The sequence below is a fragment of the Genypterus blacodes genome, unplaced genomic scaffold (genome assembly GCF_046128005.1).
Source record: "Genypterus blacodes isolate CSIRO-AG114 ecotype Tasmania unplaced genomic scaffold, CSIRO-AGI_Gbla_v1 ptg000099l_1, whole genome shotgun sequence".
Lineage (NCBI taxonomy): Eukaryota > Metazoa > Chordata > Actinopteri > Ophidiiformes > Ophidiidae > Genypterus > Genypterus blacodes.
In genome coordinates, this window is record NW_027466903.1 from 2,171,321 (window position 1) to 2,195,615 (window position 24,295).

At 48.1% G+C, this 24,295-nt stretch overlaps 1 protein-coding gene across 1 annotated transcript; it reads right to left on the reverse strand.

Moving 5' to 3' along the window:
* Positions 1–2,228: 2,228 nt before the first annotated feature.
* ntn4 (netrin 4) lies at positions 2,229–20,637 on the reverse strand. Its single transcript, XM_076159797.1, has 10 exons — positions 20,271–20,637; positions 17,705–18,258; positions 13,233–13,511; positions 9,115–9,241; positions 8,837–9,022; positions 5,262–5,475; positions 5,002–5,096; positions 4,517–4,585; positions 3,912–4,079; positions 2,229–3,801 (listed from the first exon to the last, which is right to left on the reverse strand). The coding sequence occupies exons 1-10, from the start codon at positions 20,413–20,415 to the stop codon at positions 3,662–3,664; spliced, it is 1,977 nt and encodes a 658-aa protein (XP_076015912.1). The 5' UTR covers positions 20,416–20,637; the 3' UTR covers positions 2,229–3,661.
* Between the last annotated feature and the right edge of the window lie 3,658 nt (positions 20,638–24,295).

The window sequence follows — 24,295 nt, forward strand, 5'->3', positions numbered from 1 at the left end:
AATTCAGACTACATCACCATAAATATGTGCAAACTTCAGAGTATTGGTTGGATGTATTCACTAAAACGACTTAAAGAATTGCTGCTTGGAAGCCGCACCAATTACAACACCAACTACAGTCTGTTTGGTACACTTTCAAATGAACAACAGCTCTTTGCGCTCATCCCTCTCTCCGTGTTGAGGGGTTTGTCTGTTTCAAATAATGACAGCATGCCGAAATGAGCGATGATACGTTGCAGAACTGAGCAGACGATGACAACACTCAGACCTCCACAACTCTGGGGTGCAGATATTGCCACGGCGACCGGTGTCACCAATCTCAACACCAAACACAAGCTCTTACAGGAGCGAGGATGACTGACTGCGTTTGTTTTGAGGGATATGTCCTCATCTGTCCGTCCTTGAGGGCAAATCTGGACCTTGTGAAGCGTGCAGCCTTGCCTCCTGTTTGTGCCACTAAACTGTGGTTGATGTTTCAGTGACAGGAAGCCACTCCGGCGGTGTCATGCTGGCGTTAAACGCAGCTGGATACGGTGTTGGCTTTTGCGGCACAGGGGGAAAGGGAAACACTTTACAGCCTGTAAACAGACGTACAAACCCACAATAGAGCAGCTCCCCTGTGATTTACAGGTAGAGGCGGCAGCTAATGTTGGCTGCTACTGTTTGTGTAATCGTTCAAAGAGCGTCTCGTCTGTCTGTGTGTCACATCAATCTGCAGGCCTGCTCTGTAATGACTCGGTGACATCAGGCAGTTGTTCAGCGGCGGTGTCTCAATCACTTTGCTCTGTCAACATTGCCCTGTTCTGGCTTGCTCCCGTGTACTCGGTGTACAGAAACATTCCTGATGCGTGTATGTGTGTGTCTTTGCGTGCGTGCATGTCTGTGTGTGTGTGTGTGTGTGTGTGTTGTGTGGTGCGTGGTGTGTGGTGTGTGTGTGTGTGTGTGTTATTAAATGAAGGCGGAGAACAGGAGCCGTTCAGGAGGACAGAGCGTGACTGTGAGGGTGTTTTTAGGCTGACTTGAGTGAAGGACATCAGCGCTCCATAAAAGCGATTTCCTCTTCGGTTCACTCTGGATTCCGACGCCTCACTCTTTCAGTGAAAGTGAATCACGACTGACGGGCCACATGACACTGACACACACACACACAAACAGCATAAGAGCCCATACATATTTGATTTAAACAATGCAAATGTAGGTTATTGTAATCCGTATTCGCTGCAGACTGGAGTCCTCTCTCTCTTGTCAGATTATTACAACATGTAAGGCGTTGAGGCGTTGGCTCATCATTATCTTCCTCACTTCTACCTCTTCTCCTCCCACATGTATCCTGACCGTCTCTCCTCTGTCCCCCTTGAGACCTTTTGCCACCGCTTGCCCCGTGACACCCATAGCCAGCTTGTGTTGGGGTGTCTGTCTCAGGGTGATGGGTGCTCCTGAAGATGGGGGGCATTGTGAGAGCAGGGGAGGGTGGGGTGGTAGGGGGGGGGGCATTGGCGAGGGTTATTGTCCCTGAGCCTGCGGGAGCTGCCATACACTCCGAGGCCAATGGCAACACAAGAATGCTCACGGGACAAAGACCATAACTCCATTCTATAGCAACACAAGTGGGGCATTGTGTTCATACAGGCGTGCGCGCGCGCGCACACACACACACACACACACACACACACACACACACACACACACACACACACACACACACACACACACACACACACACACACACACACACACACACACACACACAAACTATACCGGAGCAAAGTATGTGCAAGCATGCCAAATACTCATTCATCAACTTGTTTCCCACACCATACAACCCCCCACAGGCCATCTCCATCACAGGAGAATGGCTTGTCACCGTGGGGACAATGAGACAGCGAGAGAGAGAGAGCAGCCGTGTGTGTGCGTCTGTTATGTCTGCGCTCCAAGGTCAGTTCCCACCATGTAAAACACCTCCTTCCCCAGCCGACTTGAGGGTCTGTGGCGAGTGTCTCCCTCACCCCTCTGCCGTTTGCAGAGCCTGCGAGGAAATGCTGGATGAGTACACGAGACGTAAAAGACCTGCAGCACCGCCGGGGGTCAGCAGACAGGTGACCCGGCCTGCTGCGGAGCCGCTGGACACGCCAGGAATGCGTCCGCACCTCGCGGTCAACCACGTCATGGTGAGTGGCGAGGAGGCAGAGGAAAACACACACTTTCTCTCTCCTTTAACCCAAACAGAATGTGTGTGTATATATATATGTATGTGTATGTGTGTGTGTGTGTGTGTGTGTGTGTGTGTGTGTGTGTGTGTGTGTGTGTGTGCGCTCGCCCCGGTCTCTCTGTTATGGTCCACATTCTGCGGCAGTGTGTGAACACAGGGGAGAGTGTTTTGGGAGCGAGAGTGATGGATGACTTAATCTAAAGGGACACACACACACACACACACACACATATACACGCACACACAGCGTGATAAGGATATTTTTGTCCAATTTAAGTATTTCAAGGTCTGAGGAACTTCAGTCGAGATACTGTGTGTTTTTGTGTGTGTGAGAACAGTTCTGCTCGGAAACAAGGTTGCAGTCACAGCTAGAGGCTCCAACCAATAAACACGGTTGAACACCCACAAAAATAATACAGCAGGAGAGATAAACAATAATATTTATATTGATATATACAAATTAATACTGTACAAGAGCACAAAGGAAGGAACAAGCAGAACTGTGGCGTTTCTGGATTAAGCAGTGGAGGGTAACATGAAACATTTAACATAAGGACGCATCATAAACAGTGTATACACACACACACACAGACAAATAAGATGTGTGTGTGTGTCAATAAACGACGCTAGCAGAGTTGGACTTAACCTGAACTGCGCTCGAAAATCCACACACACACACACACACACACACACACACACACACACACACACACACACACACACACACACACACACACACACACACACACACACACACACACACACACACACACACACACACACACACACACACACACACACACACACACACACACACACACACACACACACAGCCCATTCACTCCGATTTCAACACAGGCACACCTGGACCGGCTGAGAGTCGTGCACCTGTGGTGGCACGTATGGCTTATTCAACGCCACGATGGAACAACGGCTCTCTAGCGCACCGCAGTCGGACACGGTGGAGGGAGGAGTCAAGAAGTGCGTGTGTGTGTGTGTTTGTGCGCGTATTAAATCTCTCCCTCTCTTTGCGTGTTCATATTCCCTTGGAACATTTGGCCAGTCCATCTTAGGCTAAAGTGCTGGAGAGAGAGGATGAGATCTGGGATGTGAGTGTGTGTGTTTGTGTGTATGTGCATGTGTGTCAATGTGTCCAGGGGGCTTTCAGTCACTCAGAATAGAGAAAACTTGGCCATAGTGCTGAATTCCTGTACTTTTTTGATCCACAGAAGCAACAGTAAAGTTGTTTGCTCTTTGCTACATAAGAACATTAAGAGTTTGAGCTCCATTTGAGACAAATCTGATGTCTTAATAAAATCAAGTCCCACCCTTTGTCCCATCTTTTGTCTTTTGGAGAAGAAGACACAAATCCACGGCCTTGTCTCATTCCGCCTCTCTCTCTCTCTGTGTCCGTCCTCCTGTCTGTCCCACTGCAGCGAGTCCCCCATCCTCCTACCAGTTGCAGTCTTTCTTGAGCAGCGTGAGAACTTTGCGGCCTAAACTGGCTCTCCACGGCTTGACAAAGCTCTTCATGTTGACCAGCAGGCGGCCCTGCTTCCGGTCCGAGTGTCCCGCCACAATGTACTCTGCCCCTGAGGAACCAGGTTAAAGGTTAAATGCTGCGGAGGGCAGAAGTTTGTATTCCTAAGACTCAGAAACTGAGTACTTGGTGTTTGAGTGTGTGCGCATGTGTGTGTCTAACCTGGGTTTAAGATGGGGCAGGTGCAGCCCCGTGCGGTCCAGGACTCAGGGTAAAGAGTGACTCGACCCCGCTGGAGCTTCACCTTCTGACTGAGGACCTTCTGAACTTTGACCTCCACCTCGGCGTGGGTGCCCTTATCATGGGCTGACAGCACTTTAACCTTTAACACTGGGAGGGAGGGGAGATTATCAAACACTTGCACATGAGGAGGCATGTTCTCTGGGTAAGGACAGTAACAATCCTCTGTCTTATCCCTTCCATTTACCCCATACTACAGCGCCACATACCACGCCTCGTTATTTTAAAGGAACATGGAAGTCCCCTTTATCACCCTTTTCTTTGTTTTTGTTTGGTTTAATTGATCAAAAGTCCAGACACAGCCTGACTTGAGAGTTAAACTAATGAGTTATTATGTGTAAAAATTAGAAACTACAACTTAACACTGAGAAATTCAAGATCTGTTATCTGATAAACCAATATACTGCATGTCAAATCATTCTCTTAAAGTTCCTTAAAATACTCAACTTTGCTCATGAAGTGTGTGTGTGTGTGTGTGTGTGTGTGTGTGTGTGTGTGTGTGTGTGTGTGTGTGTGTGTGTTCTTACCATATGCATAATTCATAGTGCAGAAGAGTTTATTGTTGGTCAGCGCTTGTTCTTTGCACTCACATTTCTCTGCATGGGGGCAAGCACAGGCACGGATTAATGTTTGTAACATAACTGACGGTGTGTGCAAGTGTGTGCGGGCGCGTGTGTGTGTGTCTGTGTGTGTGTGTGTGCGCGTGCATCCATGCATGTGTGGTCTTAAATATGCAGCGTCCTAAGAATGCAAGCTCAGTTTTGCGTGTCCAGTGAGGAATGTGTCTATGAAAGATGCAGCTCCAAGGTGGTGTGGGTCTCAAAGTAGGGACATTTAGAAGCTGTCCATGTACACACACACGTGCATACAAACACAAACATATTTGTTCCATGTCCTTCTAAGGTCCTATCAAGACATTACTTACTTATTTTCATTACTTAACCACTAATGCTTGACCAGTGGAGTGTGTAGGACAATCAAACACACATACAGTACAATCCCGGCGTCTCACCTGAGTAGTGGAGGGCAGAGAAGAGTTCGTCTGTTCTGAAGATCCTGGCCGGCTCACTGGAGTTTCCCTCTGAATTGTACAGGTCCAGATCAGAGCTACACACACAAAGAAACACACGCACAACAACAACATCAACATCAACGGTATTATGTGAAACAAATCCATCAATCAGAGCCTTCTTGTCCGAATACGATGAATAACAGGATAGTAACATAAATTGATCTCCCTCATGTTGACCTTCCCTGGAGTCGTCTACTCACGCAGATATGCAGTCTCCTGTGAAGGGATCGCAGTCTCCCGCGCAGTCACATGGGTGGCAGCCGTACTCATGGAAGCCCCAGTATCCCACCATGCACCTGTCGCAGTGGGCGCCGCCGACGCCGGGCTTGCACATGCAATTTCCGCTGGCGGGGTCGCAGGGCCAACCGTTGGCCATGTGAAAGGGCGTGGAGCCCAGTGGGTGGCAGCTGCATGCTGGGAGGGAAAGAAGAGGAGGACAAGGTCAAACTCACCTGGCAGCCTTAGGAGTGATCACCCAGAACAAAGTACTAAACCCATATATTGATCTCACCGTGGGGGTATATGGTGTACTTACAATCAAAGTACTGTCTAACTGATACTGACACAGTCCAGGTATTGTTGTAGCAGCTTCTAATACAATGGCCTCTCTTATTTTCTTATCACACACACACTTTTCCAACTTTCACCCTCCCTCGTGTCCCCTCTAATTGTGTGCTGATAGTGTGTTCTTCAAACAACCTCTAAACACACACACACACACACACACACACACACACACACACACACACACACACACACACACACACACACACACACACACACACACACACACACACACACACACACACACACACACACACACACACACACACACACACACACACACACACACACAAAGAGTGAGAGAGAACTAATAAAGTAATGTCGCTGTGCTCTTTACAGTGCTGTGCTGTGTGAGACCACAGCTCAGTCTCAGGAGCCCCCCATAAATCTGTCTTATCCTATCTTGGGCACGGTATGGAGGGCGAGGGGGGGATGAGGAAGAATCCGAAGAAGAGGAGAGAGAGAGTGAGAGAGGGGGGGATGGAGGGGGCGGGGGTTGTTTTGGAGCATTTCTCTGATGTTTAATGACATTCCAGTCTACTGGCAGGAAACGACTGTAGCTACTGTACTTACTGTGGACCCTGTTCCATCTTCAGTCAGCCTAAAAGTGATACGACGCAATTTAACCAGACATCTGTCACTGATATGGCTTTTGGTATGTAAGTGGAAGCATTTTGGAGATATTTGCTGTTCTCAGCAGGCAGCAGTGCTTTGGAAAACCGTCACAATATCTCAGTCGGTGTTCACTGTGTGTGCACAGTGGAGCTGCAACTTTCAAATATAAACACAGCAAAGTGTGTGTGTGCTGAGACTGTAATGATGATGTCACATCAGTCCCATCGCCAGACATCTATATCAAACAAATCGCCCGCTGCAACGGAGATAAGAAAAGCCTTATCAACCGTCTGTATCACACAATATCAGCAGAGTCATAAAGTGCCAACAGTTACAGCTGCAGACACAACGAGATGCACACAGAGAGCAGGAAGGAGAGACACACACACACACACACACACACACACACACACACACACACACACACACACACACACACACACACACACACACACACACACACACACACACACACACACACACACACACACACACACACACACACACACACACACACACACACACACACACACACACACACACACACACACTCTCTCCTCTGGAGTGTGGGTGTGTGTATCAGTGAGCAGCCTCCTATATTAATCATTAACACACTACAATGCAACCTCAGACCGAGGAAACCCAACACACGTGTGATTGTGTGTGTGTGTTTACATATCTGTGTGAAGAAATATGAGCATTTGAAGGGGTCAGCACACAAGCACTCCTGTATGCCATCATGTGTGCGTGTACATTCAAGAAGGCTGTCAAGCTGACAATAAAAACTGTATGAGACATGACAGGACAGCACTAAACACACACACACACACACACACACACACACACACACACACACACACACACACACACACACACACACACACACACACACACACACACACACACACACACACACACACACACACACACACACACACACACACACACACACACACACACACTTAAGTGTTTTGGTGTCTGTGTGTGTGCTTGACAGGAGCATTCTCCTCTCTCTTGGGCCCCCTCTCCACGCCAGGAATGAAAAAAATGTTCCTCCAGACAGAGGGAAATTCCTCCATTGTCAGCGAGCGATGCGGCAGGATTTCACAAGCCGTCAGACGTCCGCTCGGGTCATCTGCCGCCATGGTTACGCTGCACACACAGGCCAGTGCATCACGCAAAACTACTCACTCATACTACATTTAGAATGTATTCGAGTATCAAAGCATCAAAGGCATGATGATGAGCAGAAACTTGTGTTTGGGTACATCTTTTGATCAAATTTAAAGATATGAGGGATTTCAAAATTTGCAGTTTCCTTTTTCCATCACCTCATAAAGTCAATTGTAATCAGAGTTTTCTGTCATTTGATTCCAAATCTTAGACATTGCAGAGTTTAATTTTGTTCTTATTTATACAACCTAGATGTTTAGTTATGGCCTGGTGTAATTTGACAGTCGTTCTGAATTCAAGGAGACCTCTGTGTGTATGTGTGTGTCTACGTACATGAACATACTGTACACACTGAGCCGCTCCTATATGAGGCCGGCATACCTGTGAGGCTCAGCTCACTGGGTCAAATCTGACAGATAATCAGAGGGAGAATGTAGCCACTGCTGTGTGTTTATGGATGACTATCCGGTGTTTACTTAAGACTCGTCTCCACAGCACACACACACACACACACTCCTACGACCGCCAATGATTACCCTCAGGCTACTCAGACTCTGAGTCACGACTAAAGATGGACAATCGGGGCCGTGTGTGTGTGTGTGTTTTGAGTCAAGCCATAGGTATGCCACCATCTGATGATTAACTACTGTGAAGCGTGGGTCGTCTGCATCAACACACACACACACACACACACACACACACACACACACACACACACACACACACACACACACACACACACACACACACACACACACACACACACACACACACACACACACACACACACACACACACACACACACACACACACACAAAGAGAACCAGGTGCCCATCGGGAGTCTGTGTTATCCAGCACGTCCCAGCTTGTGTCCTCAGCATTCCTAGCGGGAGTGAGACTGCAGTGCCAGTGTCATGTGTGTATGAGTGTGTATGAGGTTATGATTCACAGGCAACGTTATGTCAACACCCGTGTGACTCTGAGGAATCCTGTTAGCCACCGAGGCTCAGTTACAGTCGATCATGCTGGCTGGCTGAAGCTTCCTGGGTTTCAATTCACAAAATAGTTTGGCCATGGCAGATAATATTTACTAGTGAAATTCCTGAAGCCATATGAATAAATGAGGTTTCTGGCCCAAATGGGGGCCTGACAGCACATTATATGGTCAGTGTGAGAGAATACAATAACATCTTTAGCCTTTGGCCTCGATATTATGGATAAAAACCATAATATAAGCTCTAAATACCATTTGATTTGATGAGTTTTGTCCATCTGATCTCCAAATCAATGTACTATCTGGGTATTTCTACCAATAATCCGGCTATTCTTGTCTCTTTGTAGAGACTTCGGAACATTTGCTTGGAATGTCTCGGGAACCAATAAGGTGTGGGCCTGTTGTGAGCGTGTGTGTGTGTGTCCTACGTTTGCAGGAGTCCGGGGTGGCATGTGGTCTATGGGGGTCTCTAAAGTAGCCCGGGTTGCAGCTCTCACAGTGGCGGCCTTCTGTGTTGTGCAGACAGTTGCACACACCTCCGCTGCGCTGGCCGGAAGCACGCCACACAGACCAATCGAAGTGGCAGCTTTGGGCGTGGCCGTTACACTTACACTCTGGATTGACACAGAGGCACAATGTTAACATCCAAACACACACTGACAGAAACATGCTCATTTGATTTGGCAGATGTGTGTGAGAGACTCACTCCGACACTCGTGTGGAGCCCCCGTGAGTCCGTCTGCAGGCTGCCAAGGTCGGTCATTGTAGAGGGGGGCACAGCGCTCACAGTGGTCACCTGCAGTGTTGTGTCTGCACACACACTTCCCATGGACCTGTCAGAGAGAGGGGGAGAGAGGGAGCTCATTAGTGAAAGGCAAATGATAGAGGTAGAGATGGAAGGAACAAAGAGGTCAATGTGATGGAGGAGTTCACCATGTGAGAACAAGTTGTTGTTGGTTCAGCCTCCCTTCTTCTTCTTCTAAACTTCTACACCATCACTCCATTCACTTCCTCTTTTTCCTCTCCATCAGTCTTTTAGTCTTTCAGTTTTCTACCCTCTTCCTCCTCCTCCCCCTCCCCCTCCCTCTCTCTCCGTCTGTCTCGCTCGCACTCTCTCGCCCGGAGTTAATAAATAGTGATTAATTGTTGAGCTTCGTCACTGGAAAACGGGAAAGGGCCTCTGGTCTGAAAAGGTCTATGTGTGTGTGCGTGTGCGTGTGCGTGCGTGCGTGCGTGCGTGCGTGCGTGCGTGTGTGTGAGAAAAGTGGAAGTATGCAGCACCGAGAGCACAATAACAATCTCCTTGTCATTCCTGCGAGCTGGAATGCCATGCATGCTGGATAATGATGGGAGGGGGGGAAAGGGGGGGGGGGGGCAAGGCATCTGAGGAAGCTCTTTATTTGTTTGTGTTACACCATGCTACTGTAATGTAGGACACACACACACACACACACACTCACATTTTGATAAAATGAATACAGACACGCACTCACACGGATTTCGACAATCACATGCAAATTGCAAATAAGGTAAAAGAAACATATGGATACACACAACTCCACACATGCAAACAGTGTTGAGTAAAACGTATCCACATGCTATAGGAATGGCCCTGATCCTTTGTCCTCTGCCTGAACTGACCCCTGATCGCGCACACGCACACGCACACGCACACACACACACACGCGCACACACACACACACACACACACACACACACACACAATAATAAGAGTAATTATTGTATAAATGAGAGGGCAGGTAGGAGACCTAATGAGGGACGTCAAAATGTACTCGAGTAATTAATGAATATCGTCTGAAAAACAAATGAGGAGGAGGAAGGAGCAAGGGGCGGTGGGGGAAAGGCTGAGGGCAGCTGGCATTTCAACCCGCTTCACATGTTTACCATCCCGTGATACGGGACAATTAGCACATGTACACACTAAGAGACGCACACACTCAATCATGTAAACGCTGCAGCACAGAGGGAGGGGCATGGGCGGCGGGAGACGGGCAGGGACGGGCCACAATAATATAAGAATTTTAATATATCTAAAAAAAAAACAAAGAGGCAATGTTTGTCCAACTCAGTCAAGAAATTCTACATGTAAACTATTGAGACAACCGACTCTAAATTGTAGAAGAACCCAGTAAACCGAGGATATTTTGATCTACAGTTAGAGGAAAAACTTATCAGCGCCACCATCAGGCTGACCAGTGCCAAAATGTATGATGTCATCACGACAATCATGATATCCACAAATCTTTCTGTGTCAATGTAAACCCATCACATATGGTATGAGATCCTGCAGAAAGCTTCTTCTGTGGTTACCAAAGCAACCCCGCTGCCACACCAGACACCACTCAGGCTCACAGTAGCAGGCTTTGACCTTTGCGCCAATCAGAAGGCAGTGGAGTGATTGGGAAAAGGTGAGGTTAGACGATTGTTTTGACTCCTGTTAATCATTAGAGGCGAGCTGCAGGAGAGGTGAGGGAATGCCAGGAAAGTTCATGGGTCCTTGTCTCCGACTTCCCTCTGCTCGGGTCAAATCAAAGGGTGGCAGTGTTTCCCTGATTCCTCATCTAAACTTAAAGCACAGTGAGCGATGATGATGAAGAATCACACTGACCAACCAATGTGAAAACAATACATGAATCCGGACCGATGAGGAGAAAAAACAGATAATATGAAAGAGATAAAGAAGAGCTCATGAGTCAGAGAGGATGGCCAACCAAGAGAGGCAGAGTGATGCCAAAACTATAGCTTTAGCTATAAAACACACAAAAACACACACCATGGCCAGACTAATTGCATCAGTAGTTAGTCCTGGATGTCATTATGAGTGTGTTTGTGGCTAACAGACAATGTAATCAGTAATCCACACACACACACACACACACACACACACACACACACACACACATGACTCTACGTATCAAAGCCACTTTCACCACTGATTACTGTTGTAGAGATAATCTACTGCTCCACACAAACAGCAGCCCAAACATAGCATACATGAGTCTTCACACAGACGGAAGACAAACAATGCACACGTATGCATTCAGACTGATAAGGCGCTGCTGACATTTGTCACCCACAGTCACACACGATTTCAGAAAAAGGCTGAAAACGGCTTACTGTATGGAGAGAGAGACACACACACACACACACACACACACACACACACACACACACACACACACACACACACACACACACACACACACACACACACACACACACACACACACACACACACACACACACACACACACACACACACACACACACACACACACACACACACACACACACACACACACACACACACACACACACACACACACACACACACACACACACACACACACACACGCCCCTCCCTGTCTGAGTGGTCGGTAATCTCTGCCCTCATCTCCCTCGCGATGCTCTGGTTGTTTGGGTTTTTCAGAAACGGCGGCTCTGGGCTGAAGCGGAGACACAAAACAAAGCTCTGCTGATAGGAGGGGAAAGAACTTACATAACCTCGGTGTGTTTGCCTCATGTTTACCGAACGCTCCCGCATGGCACACAGCATACCAACGCCGCGCTGACCTCAGGCAATGTTATGAGGACATTTAAGAGGGATTTACTGTTCAAACAGCCAGTCTGAGGCACTTTTAGACTCATATCTGCAGCTGATATTGAACGGAATGCCAGCAAGTGCCATCCACCTCTGACATCACGGGTAAGAGCTTTGGTTGGTCGTCCTTTTATTACAAGCTCATAAGCCAAATGCTGCTTCAGAGGAAATCTACCCCTGATGGGAAGGAAATCCTGATGAAAACACTCGGCAGGCCTGGAAAGTTCTTGGCACGAAAACAGACGGATTCGAGATTTAAAGAATTTGCGTAACAATAAATCATGTGTTGGCAGCTTCAATCCGAAAACACTGGTGTCCGCCCCGGTATCTGCCCTCGCAAATCCACCTTAATCTTTTTGGTCATTTGTCAAGTGAAATACCAAATAGTTGCCGGTAATAAATTACACTGACTTCTCTCAGTACAAACTGAGTACTTTGTGATTTGGTCAGTTGCTTATCAAGAAGCTGGTTCTGGGATTTTAATACATGACTGATAGGCTAAATTAAATATGACGCAACACTATCCAATGATAATATCACACATGATGAAACAGTTTGATCATAATATATAGTAATATGTGCTTGAATCATAAAACGGACTCATCTCCAGTAAAAAAGACAATATTGCCCCCTGAACTTCTGGCGTTGTGCTGTTTTTACCTAAAGGTCTGAAAGGAAACTTTCACTTTCTTTGTTCGCTCGGCTTCAAAAGCTTCAGACCGGCGTGTTTATAGAGATGACGAGATAGGAGTCACAGCCTGAAAAGCTTACGGTCCATTTGCCAATAAAAACACACTCACTGGCCTGGTCTGTTCACACCTATATCGACGCCCACATATCATCGCATTCGTTAGCTCAATCAATATCTGATATCATCTCCCGGGCTTCTTCCTGTCAGACAACGGCAGCTGTTTACCTGAACGGTCAGAGAGACGGCCGCAGGAACTGGCGGAAAGGTGGAACTGTTTGCCATAGAATTTGGTGCCGTCATTCATGCTTCAAAGAGGGTGAACCCTAAAACGCTTCATAATCCACTCACTGTGTGTACATGCACTCAGAAACCTCAACTGAGTGAGAGTATGGGGTGTACGGGGACAAACCTAATAACGTTTCCATGGGACAGCTGGGATGGGCATGGTAGTGGTAACACCAGCATGTCACACTGACTTTAGTTACAGACAGTATACATCAGAATTCCTTACCACGTGATTGGTCCTGTCTCTCACAGGTCGGTATCCCGGCGCAGGAACGCACTGCTCGGCGTGTCCGTTACAGAAGCAGCTTCCCTTCACTATCAGGTCATAGATGGCAAAGTGCCTGTCGGGAAGCGCTTCCTCCGTGGAGTTGCGGTCTTTGGCCTGGCAGGGGCACGACTGGCGCTTCAGCAGGCGGATTCGGATGTTGGTCACCCTCAGCTGCTGCTGGCCCTCTGTACCAAACGGGTCCAGGGACTCCCACTGGGGGAGGGCCCGGTAGATCACCTGGCAGTCAGACAAGGAGATTCCCTGTTATAGTTCATGATACATCAGGGAGGAATACACCATGGAGACCCACCTCTCTGAAACATATTGCAGCCTTCATTTTACACCTTCATTCATTTTGTAAGTCTAGCCATGTCTGAGCTCATTTTTCAGCTTCCTTTCAGTGGACAAGATCACTGCACACTAAACAGCAGAGTGTCATTTTGGGCACATGGGGTGAATGATTGGGTCTCATTTAGGCCGGGATGACTTCTTTGCAGCCCTACTTGATGATTGAGAGTGATTAGACTGACGTATTCATGGAAACAAACGCTGGCTCATGTCACTCCATCTGTCATGTTAGTGGGGGTTTGTTTTGCCATTATCTAGCCGCTCTGCCACAGCCTTGCACGCCGTCATAATTGATTACAACCTCACGTGACCGTGAGTGAATCCGGGTGTCCTTGAATGAGTGCGCCCACCCTCCCCCCGCCCCCCCCCCCCCATTTCTTTACCCTGGCTGAACACTGGATATCCCTCCAGTCGAAGATCCTTTTACATCACTCCCCTTGCCGCTGCCATCACCATGGCTACCACTGCCACTAGCAACCAAAACCACTGTTGCTGTCAGGGTGAAAAAGTGTCTTCCCCAACTTTTGCTGTGAAAGGACTGTGTGTTTTTGTAGTGTGTCTCTTCACCCAATTCTGTGATTGTTGACTGGTTGTCATTGATATCACTGGGCAAGTTAGGTGCATGAGTGTGTTTGTGTGTGTGTGTGTGAGTTTGTGTTTTGATGGAAGTTGGGGGGGAATGCGAGTGAAGCCCCCATGCTGCTCTCCCATTGGCTAGATGACTGGCTAAGAGTGTGATGGGAGGAGCACTATTAATTTCCCTGTTGTTGGAAAAGGTCACGGGGTCATAGCATTGTAGTCTGCAATTAAGAGAACACGACAAATAGGACGAGGGGCGCCGGTCCACGGGAGAGCACGGAGAGCAGGGCCAGACAAAGACCGGGATGGAGATGCAGCTTCACATAACTCAGGCCTGGACAAAAGCCCTGGGACAACCCGGCGACACCACAGCAACACCAGTACACACACACACCCACACTGGTATGCACACAAGCATACACTAATGCACACAAACTCACACACACATGCACACACATCAATGTTGTGCATTCCTTTACATAAGCAAAAATCCACAAGAGGCCTTTCTGATGCTTTCAGTGCTCAGTGATGCCTTGTAGTCAGACTTGGAGATGTAATATTCACATTCACCAATATGCTGATCCTCTTTACGTTACACTGTGGGTACATGTGACCCCCGGAATGCCAAGGGATATACTACTTTTACACTGTGCACAGGAGACCCACTATAGTAAATCTGGGATAGTCACAGTTTCATTCATTCACACAATAAACACACATTTCAACAAACTATTATCCCTGCCGTCAGTTTTATGTCAGTTGGTAAAATCTACAGTAGATTTAATGTAGTAGAGTGTTTTCTAGATTGAATTTTGAGCTCATTGCCCATATTGTGCTCAACTGTATTTTCCTAAGGATTGTTTTTCTGTATCCCATGGTGTGTTAGGCCTTGAGTTGTCAAACAATCGTCCTCAAGGGATAAATAAAGCTGTATTGAATTTAAATGTTCCATAACAAGGATAAAAATCATTGCTGAGAGCGACGCCATAGAGCCCAGATAAGTTGGCTTTAAAACAAAAACTGCACTCAAAAATAAGTTACACTTTACATGCCAATAGTGTAATACAGTGTGTACAACGTGTGACTGAGGCTGCGGGTTCGTCCACTGGGGATGTTTCGTCCCATTTCAGCCGGAGAAATAACATAAGTCTGGTTTTAACAGCTCTAATTCCATCAAAGCACTCTGCACTGTAATCTGGTAAGCAGGCACAATGGGCATTGATGGGAAGAGAAAGAAGAAGTGTGGGGGGGGGGTCTCGCCAAAAGTACCAACATCCATCAGAGCAGAGGCACTTCCTTCCCCGCAGACAGACGGAGAGCTGACTGTATGTGTTGATCTGAAAGGGCACGGACGTGTGTGCATACTTGAGGAACTGTGCAAAAGGGGAAGAATATCAGTGTGTGTGTGTGTGTGTGTGTGTGTGTGTGTGTGTGTGTGTGTGTGTGTGTGTGTGTGTGTGTGTGTGTGTGTGTGTGTGTGTGTGTGTGTGTGTGTGTGTGTGTGAGTATGTATGTAGGTCTGCCTCACTCTCTTCCTTAAGGAGGCCAGATTCTCTACAACAAACAGTCACATTCTTTCAGTCCAGCTGACCTCATAAATAAGACAAGGAGCCCTGCACACACACACACACACAAACGCACGCACACGCACTCGCACTCTACAGGTGAACATGCTAAGCTTTCAAGCACAAGAGTTGACATGCTTTCATGTTTGCTGGGGAAAGCAGAGAGGCAGAAAGCTGAGAATACCTGCTACCTGTAATCGCCCCCAGGTACGCCCCCTCCCACCCGCCCTGCCCCGCCCCTCACCGCCATCCATCACGACCCCCCACTTATCTGATTGCAGGAGCTCTGACACTCACATGCAATCCAACATGCTTTGATACACATGGAAAATGTACACGAAACACATTCCCTTAACCCAACACACACACGCACATGGACATACAAGCCCCAAGGCCAGACATTATTTAATTTACCCTATGTTGTAAATACACTCCTGCCATCTGCGATTGATTAATTTTCAGTGTGTGGAGTTATTTATGTACTTTTCAGGGTTAATACCCTAAAAAGTCAAACGTCGCAAGAAGCAAACGTTAAAGCTCTGCATGCCAACATGATAGACTCTTATCATACTAAGTTAACGCCGTGTCAGCTCCTAATTACCTATAGGAATGGCAATGTGAAACGCGTGTGTGCTGCTGGTAGTGTTGAACATGTGGCGCTGTCATCGAGCTGCACAGGCCACAGACAGATTAACTGTCAGCGACGGAGGTGATGAACACTCGGGAGTTAAGCACACAGAGGGAGAACGTGGAATAAGCAGCAGCAGCAGCTGTACCTGTCAAAAGCGCCGTTTGACCCCTGTTGACCTCAGGGTCATGGGTTGAGAGGTTATGCTCCAAGCACAGGTGGTTGTTGTGCAAAAGTCAACATGCAAAGCACAGACGGACAGAGGAGAAAATGAACACGAGTCGCTATTTTCGCACCTGCATGCAGAAAATTCCGCGAGGAGATCGTGTAATAAATTCCCCAAATTTCTCTGTCTTAAATCCAAAGCACATAAACACACATGCAAACATGCAGGTTCACACAGCACATGGGGTTTTCCCTGCACACCAAGATCCCAGTGGAGATAAAACACACATACACACACAAAAGACGTATCGAATGAGATTTACGACGCAGGCGTAGAATAACCATAAACTCTGTCAGGATTACTTGGAGGAATCATAGCGAGGAGAGCTCATCAAAGAGCACATAAACACACATTACATACACTATCATAACACTGCTGAGAGACCAGAGGAGCGCTACACACACATCTGCAGCACAGCTCCTGACACACACCGCTTCAATTAAACATCAATAGACTTCAGGAAGGCTTCTCGTGCTACAGTCAAAGTATCTCTCACACACACACACACACACACACACACACACACACACACACACACACACACACACACACACACACACACACACACACACACACACACACACACACACACACACACACACACACACACACACACACACACACACACACACACACACACACACACACACACACACACACACACACACACACACACACACACACACACACACACACACACACACACACACACTTTTTGTGCGAGTAGCGTTTGAACTCGTATGTGTATTAAAGCAGCAGTGTCCTGCAGCTTTGCGATGTTGTCATACGTAAAATTATCACTACATCGCTGCTGAATGAAAAACTTTCCCTTTCAGCCCCTCCAGCGGTTGTCTGCAGCTGTGTTTGCTTCCATATTGGCCTGGTTTTACATGGCGACGTGCACATACAGAGACCTGCTCTCCACCTGATGTCAACCTGGTCATCTCATAACATTTGCATTCAGAAACAAGAATGCACTCAGAGCTCACAAACCTCCACCAAGGCCAAACATTTCCCTCGGACTTGCCACCCAAAACCTGCTTTGTGCCAAATGTTGGTTTATGACTAAACATTCCCTCCATACCTCTCCACGGGTACAAGGATGAGCCCCAGAATATTTAGAGGTGCATGAAGCTCCATCCTGGTCCACTGCTGCATTTCCCTCTTCCATGTTGAAGGTGGCACTGCAGTTGCTGGCATAGATCTGCAGCATCTTCCACGAGCACCCGAAATCCTGCGAGCGCTCCAGGGTCATGGCGGCTGGGCGTGGAGACTGGAACACCATGATGAGGTGCGTGAAGTAGAACTCGGCCTCCAGGTCCAGCTGCACCGTCTCGGCCTCTACGCCCTCAGCAGACTGCCACCAGGTGTTGGGGTGGCGGAAGGATGAGTCGGCCATGGCGGCGGCCAGGTGGGCCAGGTGGGGGAGGCCGGCGTTGCACTTGGCACACTTGGCAGCGCTGCAGGCAAGGTTGGCGTGGGGCTCAGAGTATGAACAGTAAAGCTCGGTGCCGTTGTTGCCGCAGACGGTCTGTGTGAGGATGCGGCGGCCCAGGACCAGGTTACCCATGCGAGGGTTACAGGCGCGGCTCTCACAGCGAGGGGCCACGCCTGCACGCAACACCTCCAGAGACAGGCCTGAGACAGGAAGGGAGAGAGGGAGGGAGAGGGAGGGAGGGAGAGAGACAGAGAGGGAGGGAGAGAAAGAGAGAAAAGGAGAGAGCGAGTTCAACAAAAACAAGTGTGTTTAGTGTGGGTGTGTCACCTGAGCTTTAGTCCAAATGTGGAACAGGTGTGAAATATACATTATACGAGGGGATAAAAACACAATAAGCTGCACTTCAATCAGTTGCCCATTGTCATCATTGTCCTTTAACGAGGTTAACCATTGATTTTCCTCCCGCCCTTCCTGTCCCACTCTTTTCTTCTACTATATGAGCATGCAGACATGAAAAAACAAGCCGACATCAATGCACGAGTAGCAGAGCTGTAATGTATGAAGGTGGATGTGAGGTTTTGAGGTTTGATTGTGTGACACAAAGAAAACATTAAAACAATCAGATGCTTGTTTTTACATCCTGTTTGAATGTTTTCCCTGTAACAGTAACTGAAGCTACTGTGAATTTATGTCGGGCATTTATGGATTGTAAAGTTGCTTTATGCTGAGAGAAGCCAGAATGCCTGTTAAAGTCAAGTCAAATTGTATGGGAATGTAGGAAGTAAAAACTTAAAGTGATACTACGCAACACCCAACCATAAAAGCTAAACACATCGGCTGGATTCACAAATAGGCGCCCGGTTACTACAGGACATCAGTATCACTTCAAAGGGCAGATCACTGAGCCAGTGGCAGCCTTTGTTGCTTGCAACCCCTTAAATCCTCCTCTTTCCTGTCCCTCAGGTATGCCTTGTGACCCCTTGCTTGAGTCTTGACCCAAGGGATCCATTTCTACATTGATAATACTGCACTGACCCAGTCTAAATGTCTTGTTGCTCTGTGTTTACGGCTCCACGTCTTTCTTGGCATGTCATGTTAGTGTATTGTGGTATTTTGCCCGCTTGGTCCCAGCTCAGTGAGCAGACACCCCTGAGTGTATCAGAGCGAGAGAGGAGCAGTGTGAGCAGGGCAAGCAAGGACTTGGTGAGTGTACACGAGTCAAGTGATCTACCTCGATCGGAAATGTTATGCAAAAGGGCTAATGGAGGCACCTGCCTGTCGTGGCCTGGGCCTGAGCCTGAGCCTGAGCCTGAGTTTGAGCCTGAGCCTGAGCTTGGACTCTGAAACTGATAGAGTTTGGCAGCTGGGTAAGGATGAACAGCTTCCAGACGCTTTACAGCCCCCCACGGCCAGACGGGCCTCCTCCAAAGACCCAGAAACCTGAGTCCCCCTTTCTCTTTCATGTCCAAGACCTCCCAAACAGACACTTATTAAAACATAAAGCCTGATTTGATGAGCATTTCCACAGCAGAGCTTCATGTGGAAGGATGGTTTGTGTCAGACTGGACTTCACAGCGTTACATAACCGTCTGTAGGTGGAACCTATTACAACTACAGCCAGTCCGTTTGATTCGCCCATTGTGTTCACTAACAGGGAGTAAATGAGCTGTGCTGGGGGAAACACTCCGATCCTGGACTCAATACAAGTAGCAGGAACACCAAAATACACATTTACAATAAAAAGGTCCACCTGTCCAAATTCTATTTACTATAAAAAGTGAACATAATCCCAGTGGAGAATGGTGCCTGTGTTTCATCTCAACTACATGTAGGTGTTTTTTGCCTGATATAGTAGAAAATCTTGGATCATCAGATCAATGCAGGAGAGCAAAGAAGACCAAGAAGTTCACTAAATCTGCTTTCCAGCACATTATATTCACCACCTGTTAATGTAAGCAGAATTGATGGAAACTCTCGCTGATATAAATCACATCTCACATCATCTATTGTTCTGCTCTTCCTGTGGGTTTATAGATGGAGACTGGAGCCTAATAATTAAAGTTTTATTACAGGATAAACGTCTAACTATATAATATATGTGAGCTCACATGTCAGGAATGTAAAATATGAGAATGTGTGTAAGTGTTTAAGCTCTAAACGTGAAGTGAGCCCTGCACTGAGCTGCAACAGAGACGATGAAAGCAACACTGACCTGCATCTGACAACAAGGCCAGAGTGATCACAGCAAGGAGCAGCATGTCTCCTCCTGAAAGAAGCCCAACCAGGAGCCCGGGGGGCGGCCAGACGAGCGGGGAGCGTGGAGACCCTCCGGAGCAGTGAGAAGGCGAAGATCTCATTCACAGTGAGCGAAACAAAAACAAGAAAGCAAGTGCGCAGGTTCAGATCCCGTGCGGACTCTCTCTGTCGCTCAGCTGCGAGGATCCCAGGTGAGAGGTCGAGCCGAGCAGAACGAGGACCATGACCCCGCGGGGCTGCGTGAGGAGCGGCCGTGGCGTGACGCGGCGGCGCAGTGCGTGGAGACCCGCGGCGCGTCTCATTTCCCCTCCTGCTGCCTGATGCTGCTGCTGCTGCTGCTGCTGCTGTGCTACTGTTACTGCTGCTTCTGTTGCGGCCCCCGCGCGTCTATTTCTAACGAGCGCGCAGTGACCGCGGCGGCGCGCAGCTCCGCCTCTCCTCCGCGTCGCTCCCGGACTTAAAGGAACACTCCAGCTGGGGTCGCAATGTGAGGCCCGGGGACCTGCAGGAGACCCCTCAGAGGGAAGCAGCAGGTCCAGGTGCAGAGATGGTCTGAGGGGTCCTGCAGGTCTTCCGTGATGCTTGAGCTTTACTTAGTGTGTCCTTTGTTCCTGCTCTTATTTTTGCTCCTGCTCCCCTTTTCACAGAGAAATATAACAGACAGAAACATTCAGATAGGTGGTGCTGTTGCCAGGTAAACATGTTACATAAAGCATCTTTCTTTTGTCTCTTGTTTCCTCTCTGTCCTATATTGACTTCCTTCTGTCCTTCCATCCTCAAATATTTACATGTTTCCTTCCTTTCCTTTCTGGCCTTTTACCGGTCCTTAACTGGGAAAAACAATTCCCAAGGATGAACAGTTCCTGGATGAGCTGCTTGAAGTCCACATACAAGGGGCTTGTTGCAGAAACACTCACAAGGCTCGTAACAAACGTCAGCTTGAGTCACCACGTGAGGAGCAGTGCAGTGTGCCCCCCTGTGCTCACACATGGTACACATACACAGGCGTTTCTGGAAGGAAATTGGTTTTGGAACACTCTCCTTTCCTCTTCAGCTGTGCTCTCCTGCCCAGTGGATCCAGCTGCACTGAGGCCACAGCAGGACTTTGGCGTCTCTGTCTGCTGAGAAATCAAACCACGACCTGCATCCAATAAGCACAGAAACTCTCTCACTTGTTCACGCTGCTGGGGCAAATTATAATTAACCACAACATCTCTGCTCCTGTTCAGTCCACATTTCTCTTTTGACTCCCAGGCTGTGAGAGTTAATACGCTCATACGTGTCTGAATAAGTTTCATCTGGACTTTTGCACACAGTCAGGGGTTTGAGGAGTCCCGTGCTTCACACCTCCTGCTGTTCACCCTCCCTCAGGCCCGGTCAGCGCTTACATGCATCTGTGAGCCACACACACCAGGCAGCGTCCCGCTCTCCTCAGCAGACATCAAAGCCCGCTTTGCATTAGACTGGAATGATCGGAGTGGGAATTGGCCTCAGCAGCAGCCATAATCCTCCAAATGATGATACCAGAATCTATAGGCTGCTGCAGAGAGTTACACAATTGGAAAAGTTAACAAGCAAGTAGAGCTACACATGCATGCAACCCTGTCAAAAAGGTGTATCTCCCCCTTCAGCACACACACAGATTATCATCATTCCATTACTGACACAGTGACTGACTGACTGAGTGGTTAATTACAAAGAGGGCAGCTCAAAGGAGGAGAAGAAAAAGAGGCTAAATGATGTAAGGACATCAGTATTTCAAACATGCGAAGAAAGCTCCAGAGCAATTTCAGAGGAATTCTCTGAAAGGACCCAACCCTCACTGTAGGAAGTTAGATGTTAGTTTTATTCAAAATATCAGGTTTGAACTTGCCAAATGCTTTAGTAACAGTCCAACGCTTCAGCACAGAAAAATGAACAAAATCTTCAGACCGTTTGTGCCTGGAGAGAAAGAGCTGCCCAGACAGAGAGCCGACGCGACCCAGATATGACACTCATCTCTCCCCCAAACCAGGCCAGAGTTCTCAATTAAAACCTCTCTACGTCTGAGCGGCTCTTTGGCAAAGGTTTGTGTCCAGCACAAATATTTTCATTGGACCAAGATGTTAGGCCTTACACGTAGATCAGCTCGGGAGTGACGACTTTGACAGATTTACTATAAACAAAGGACAAATTATTTATTTATTTGCTTCCTGGTCATGACGGGAATCTACTGCTGTGTTGTGTGTTGAATAATATTCCTGTACATCGATAAAGAATAACAGATATTTGTGAAACATTATTGAGTTACCACTTTTCAGAGAAAACTCAATAATCATGAGTAAGAACCTGAAGGATATGTTTAATAGAAAATAATAAACAATACCTAATATAATAATAGATAATAAATAACAATGACGAAAGACTAAGAAAATTACATTACATTACATTACGATCATTTAGCAGACGCTTTTATCCAAAGCGACTTACAATAAGTGTGTTTAACAAAGGTAGATAAAAAAAACTTCAGATCACAAGAAATCGTAAGCGCATTTCCTTCCTAAACCAACAGCTAAGAGCATAACTAGAGCCAGAGTAGAAGTGCAATAAGTTAGGTACTATGATGAATGAAGGACAAATTAGAAATGAAAGATTAGAAAACAAGAGCATCAGAAGAGCTAGGACAGAGTAGGTGATGTCCTAAGAGGGAGGATCCGGGTAGTGTTTCTTGAAGAGATGGGTCTTCAGCCTGCGGTGAAAGATGGGCAGCGACTCCGCTGTCCTGACATCAGTCGGGAGATCATTCCACCACTGAGGTGCCAGAACAGAGAAAAGCCGCGACCGCATCGATCGGGCACAGGGGCCACTGAGCGCCGGGGCAGCCAGTCGCCTGGAGGCAGCAGAGCGAAGTGGTCGGCCGGGGGTGTAGGGCTTGACCATAGCCTGGAGGTATGAAGGAGCTGTTCCTTTCACTGCCCTGTAGGCTAGCACCAGAGTCTTAAACTGGATGCGAGCAGCTACGGGGAGCCAGTGTAGAGAACGGAGAAGGCAAGTTGTGTGGGAGAACTTGGGAAGGTTGAACACCAGACGAGCAGCAGCTTTCTGGACGAGCTCCAGAGGTCTGATGGCGGAAGCCGGGGCGCCAGCAAGGAGGGAGTTGCAGTAGTCCAGGCGGGAGATGACAAGAGCCTGGATCAGCACCTGCGCTGCCTTGTCGGTGAGGAAGGGACGAATCCTCCGGATGTTGTAGAGGAGGAATCTGCAGGAACGCGTCACCGAAGCGATGTTTGCCGAGAACGACAGTTGGTCGTCCAGGGTCACACCCAGATTCCTCGCGGTCCGAGTAGACGTCACCACGGAGTCATCTATGGTGACGGCCAGGTCTGGGTGCGGGCAGCCCTTCCCCGGGAGAAACCCCATCTCAGTCTTGACTCGGTCACTGCCAGGAGGGCCGTCTCGGTCGAGTGGTCCACCTTGAAGCCGGACTGGTGGGGGTCCAAAAGGTTGTTCTGGTGGAGGTACAGGGACAGTTGATTGAAGACAGCACGTTCAAGAGTTTTAGATAGGAAGGGTAGAAGGGATACCGGTCTGTAGTTCTTGATGTCTGAAGGGTCAAGAGTTGGTTTCTTTAGAAGCGGAGTGACTCTAGCAGTCTTGAAAGCAGAGGGGAAAAGCCAGAAGCCAGAGACGTGTTGATGACGTGGGTCAGGTAGGGAAGAAGATCCGGTGCAGCAGACTGAAGGAGAGAAGAGGGGACAGGGTCAAGAGAGCAGGTGGTGGGGCGGCTAGATGTGATGAACTGAATGACCTCCTGGGCAGAGAGGGGAGAGAATTGGGACAGAGAGGGAGGTGGGGAGGGAGATGATGGAGAGGGTGGTAGAGACAGGACTGCTGGCGGATGATGGAAGGAGGATCGGATGTCGTTGACCTTCTTGTCGAAGAAGTTGGCGAAATCGTCTGGCATAATTATACGAAATAAAGGGTATGTAAAGGGTTAAATAA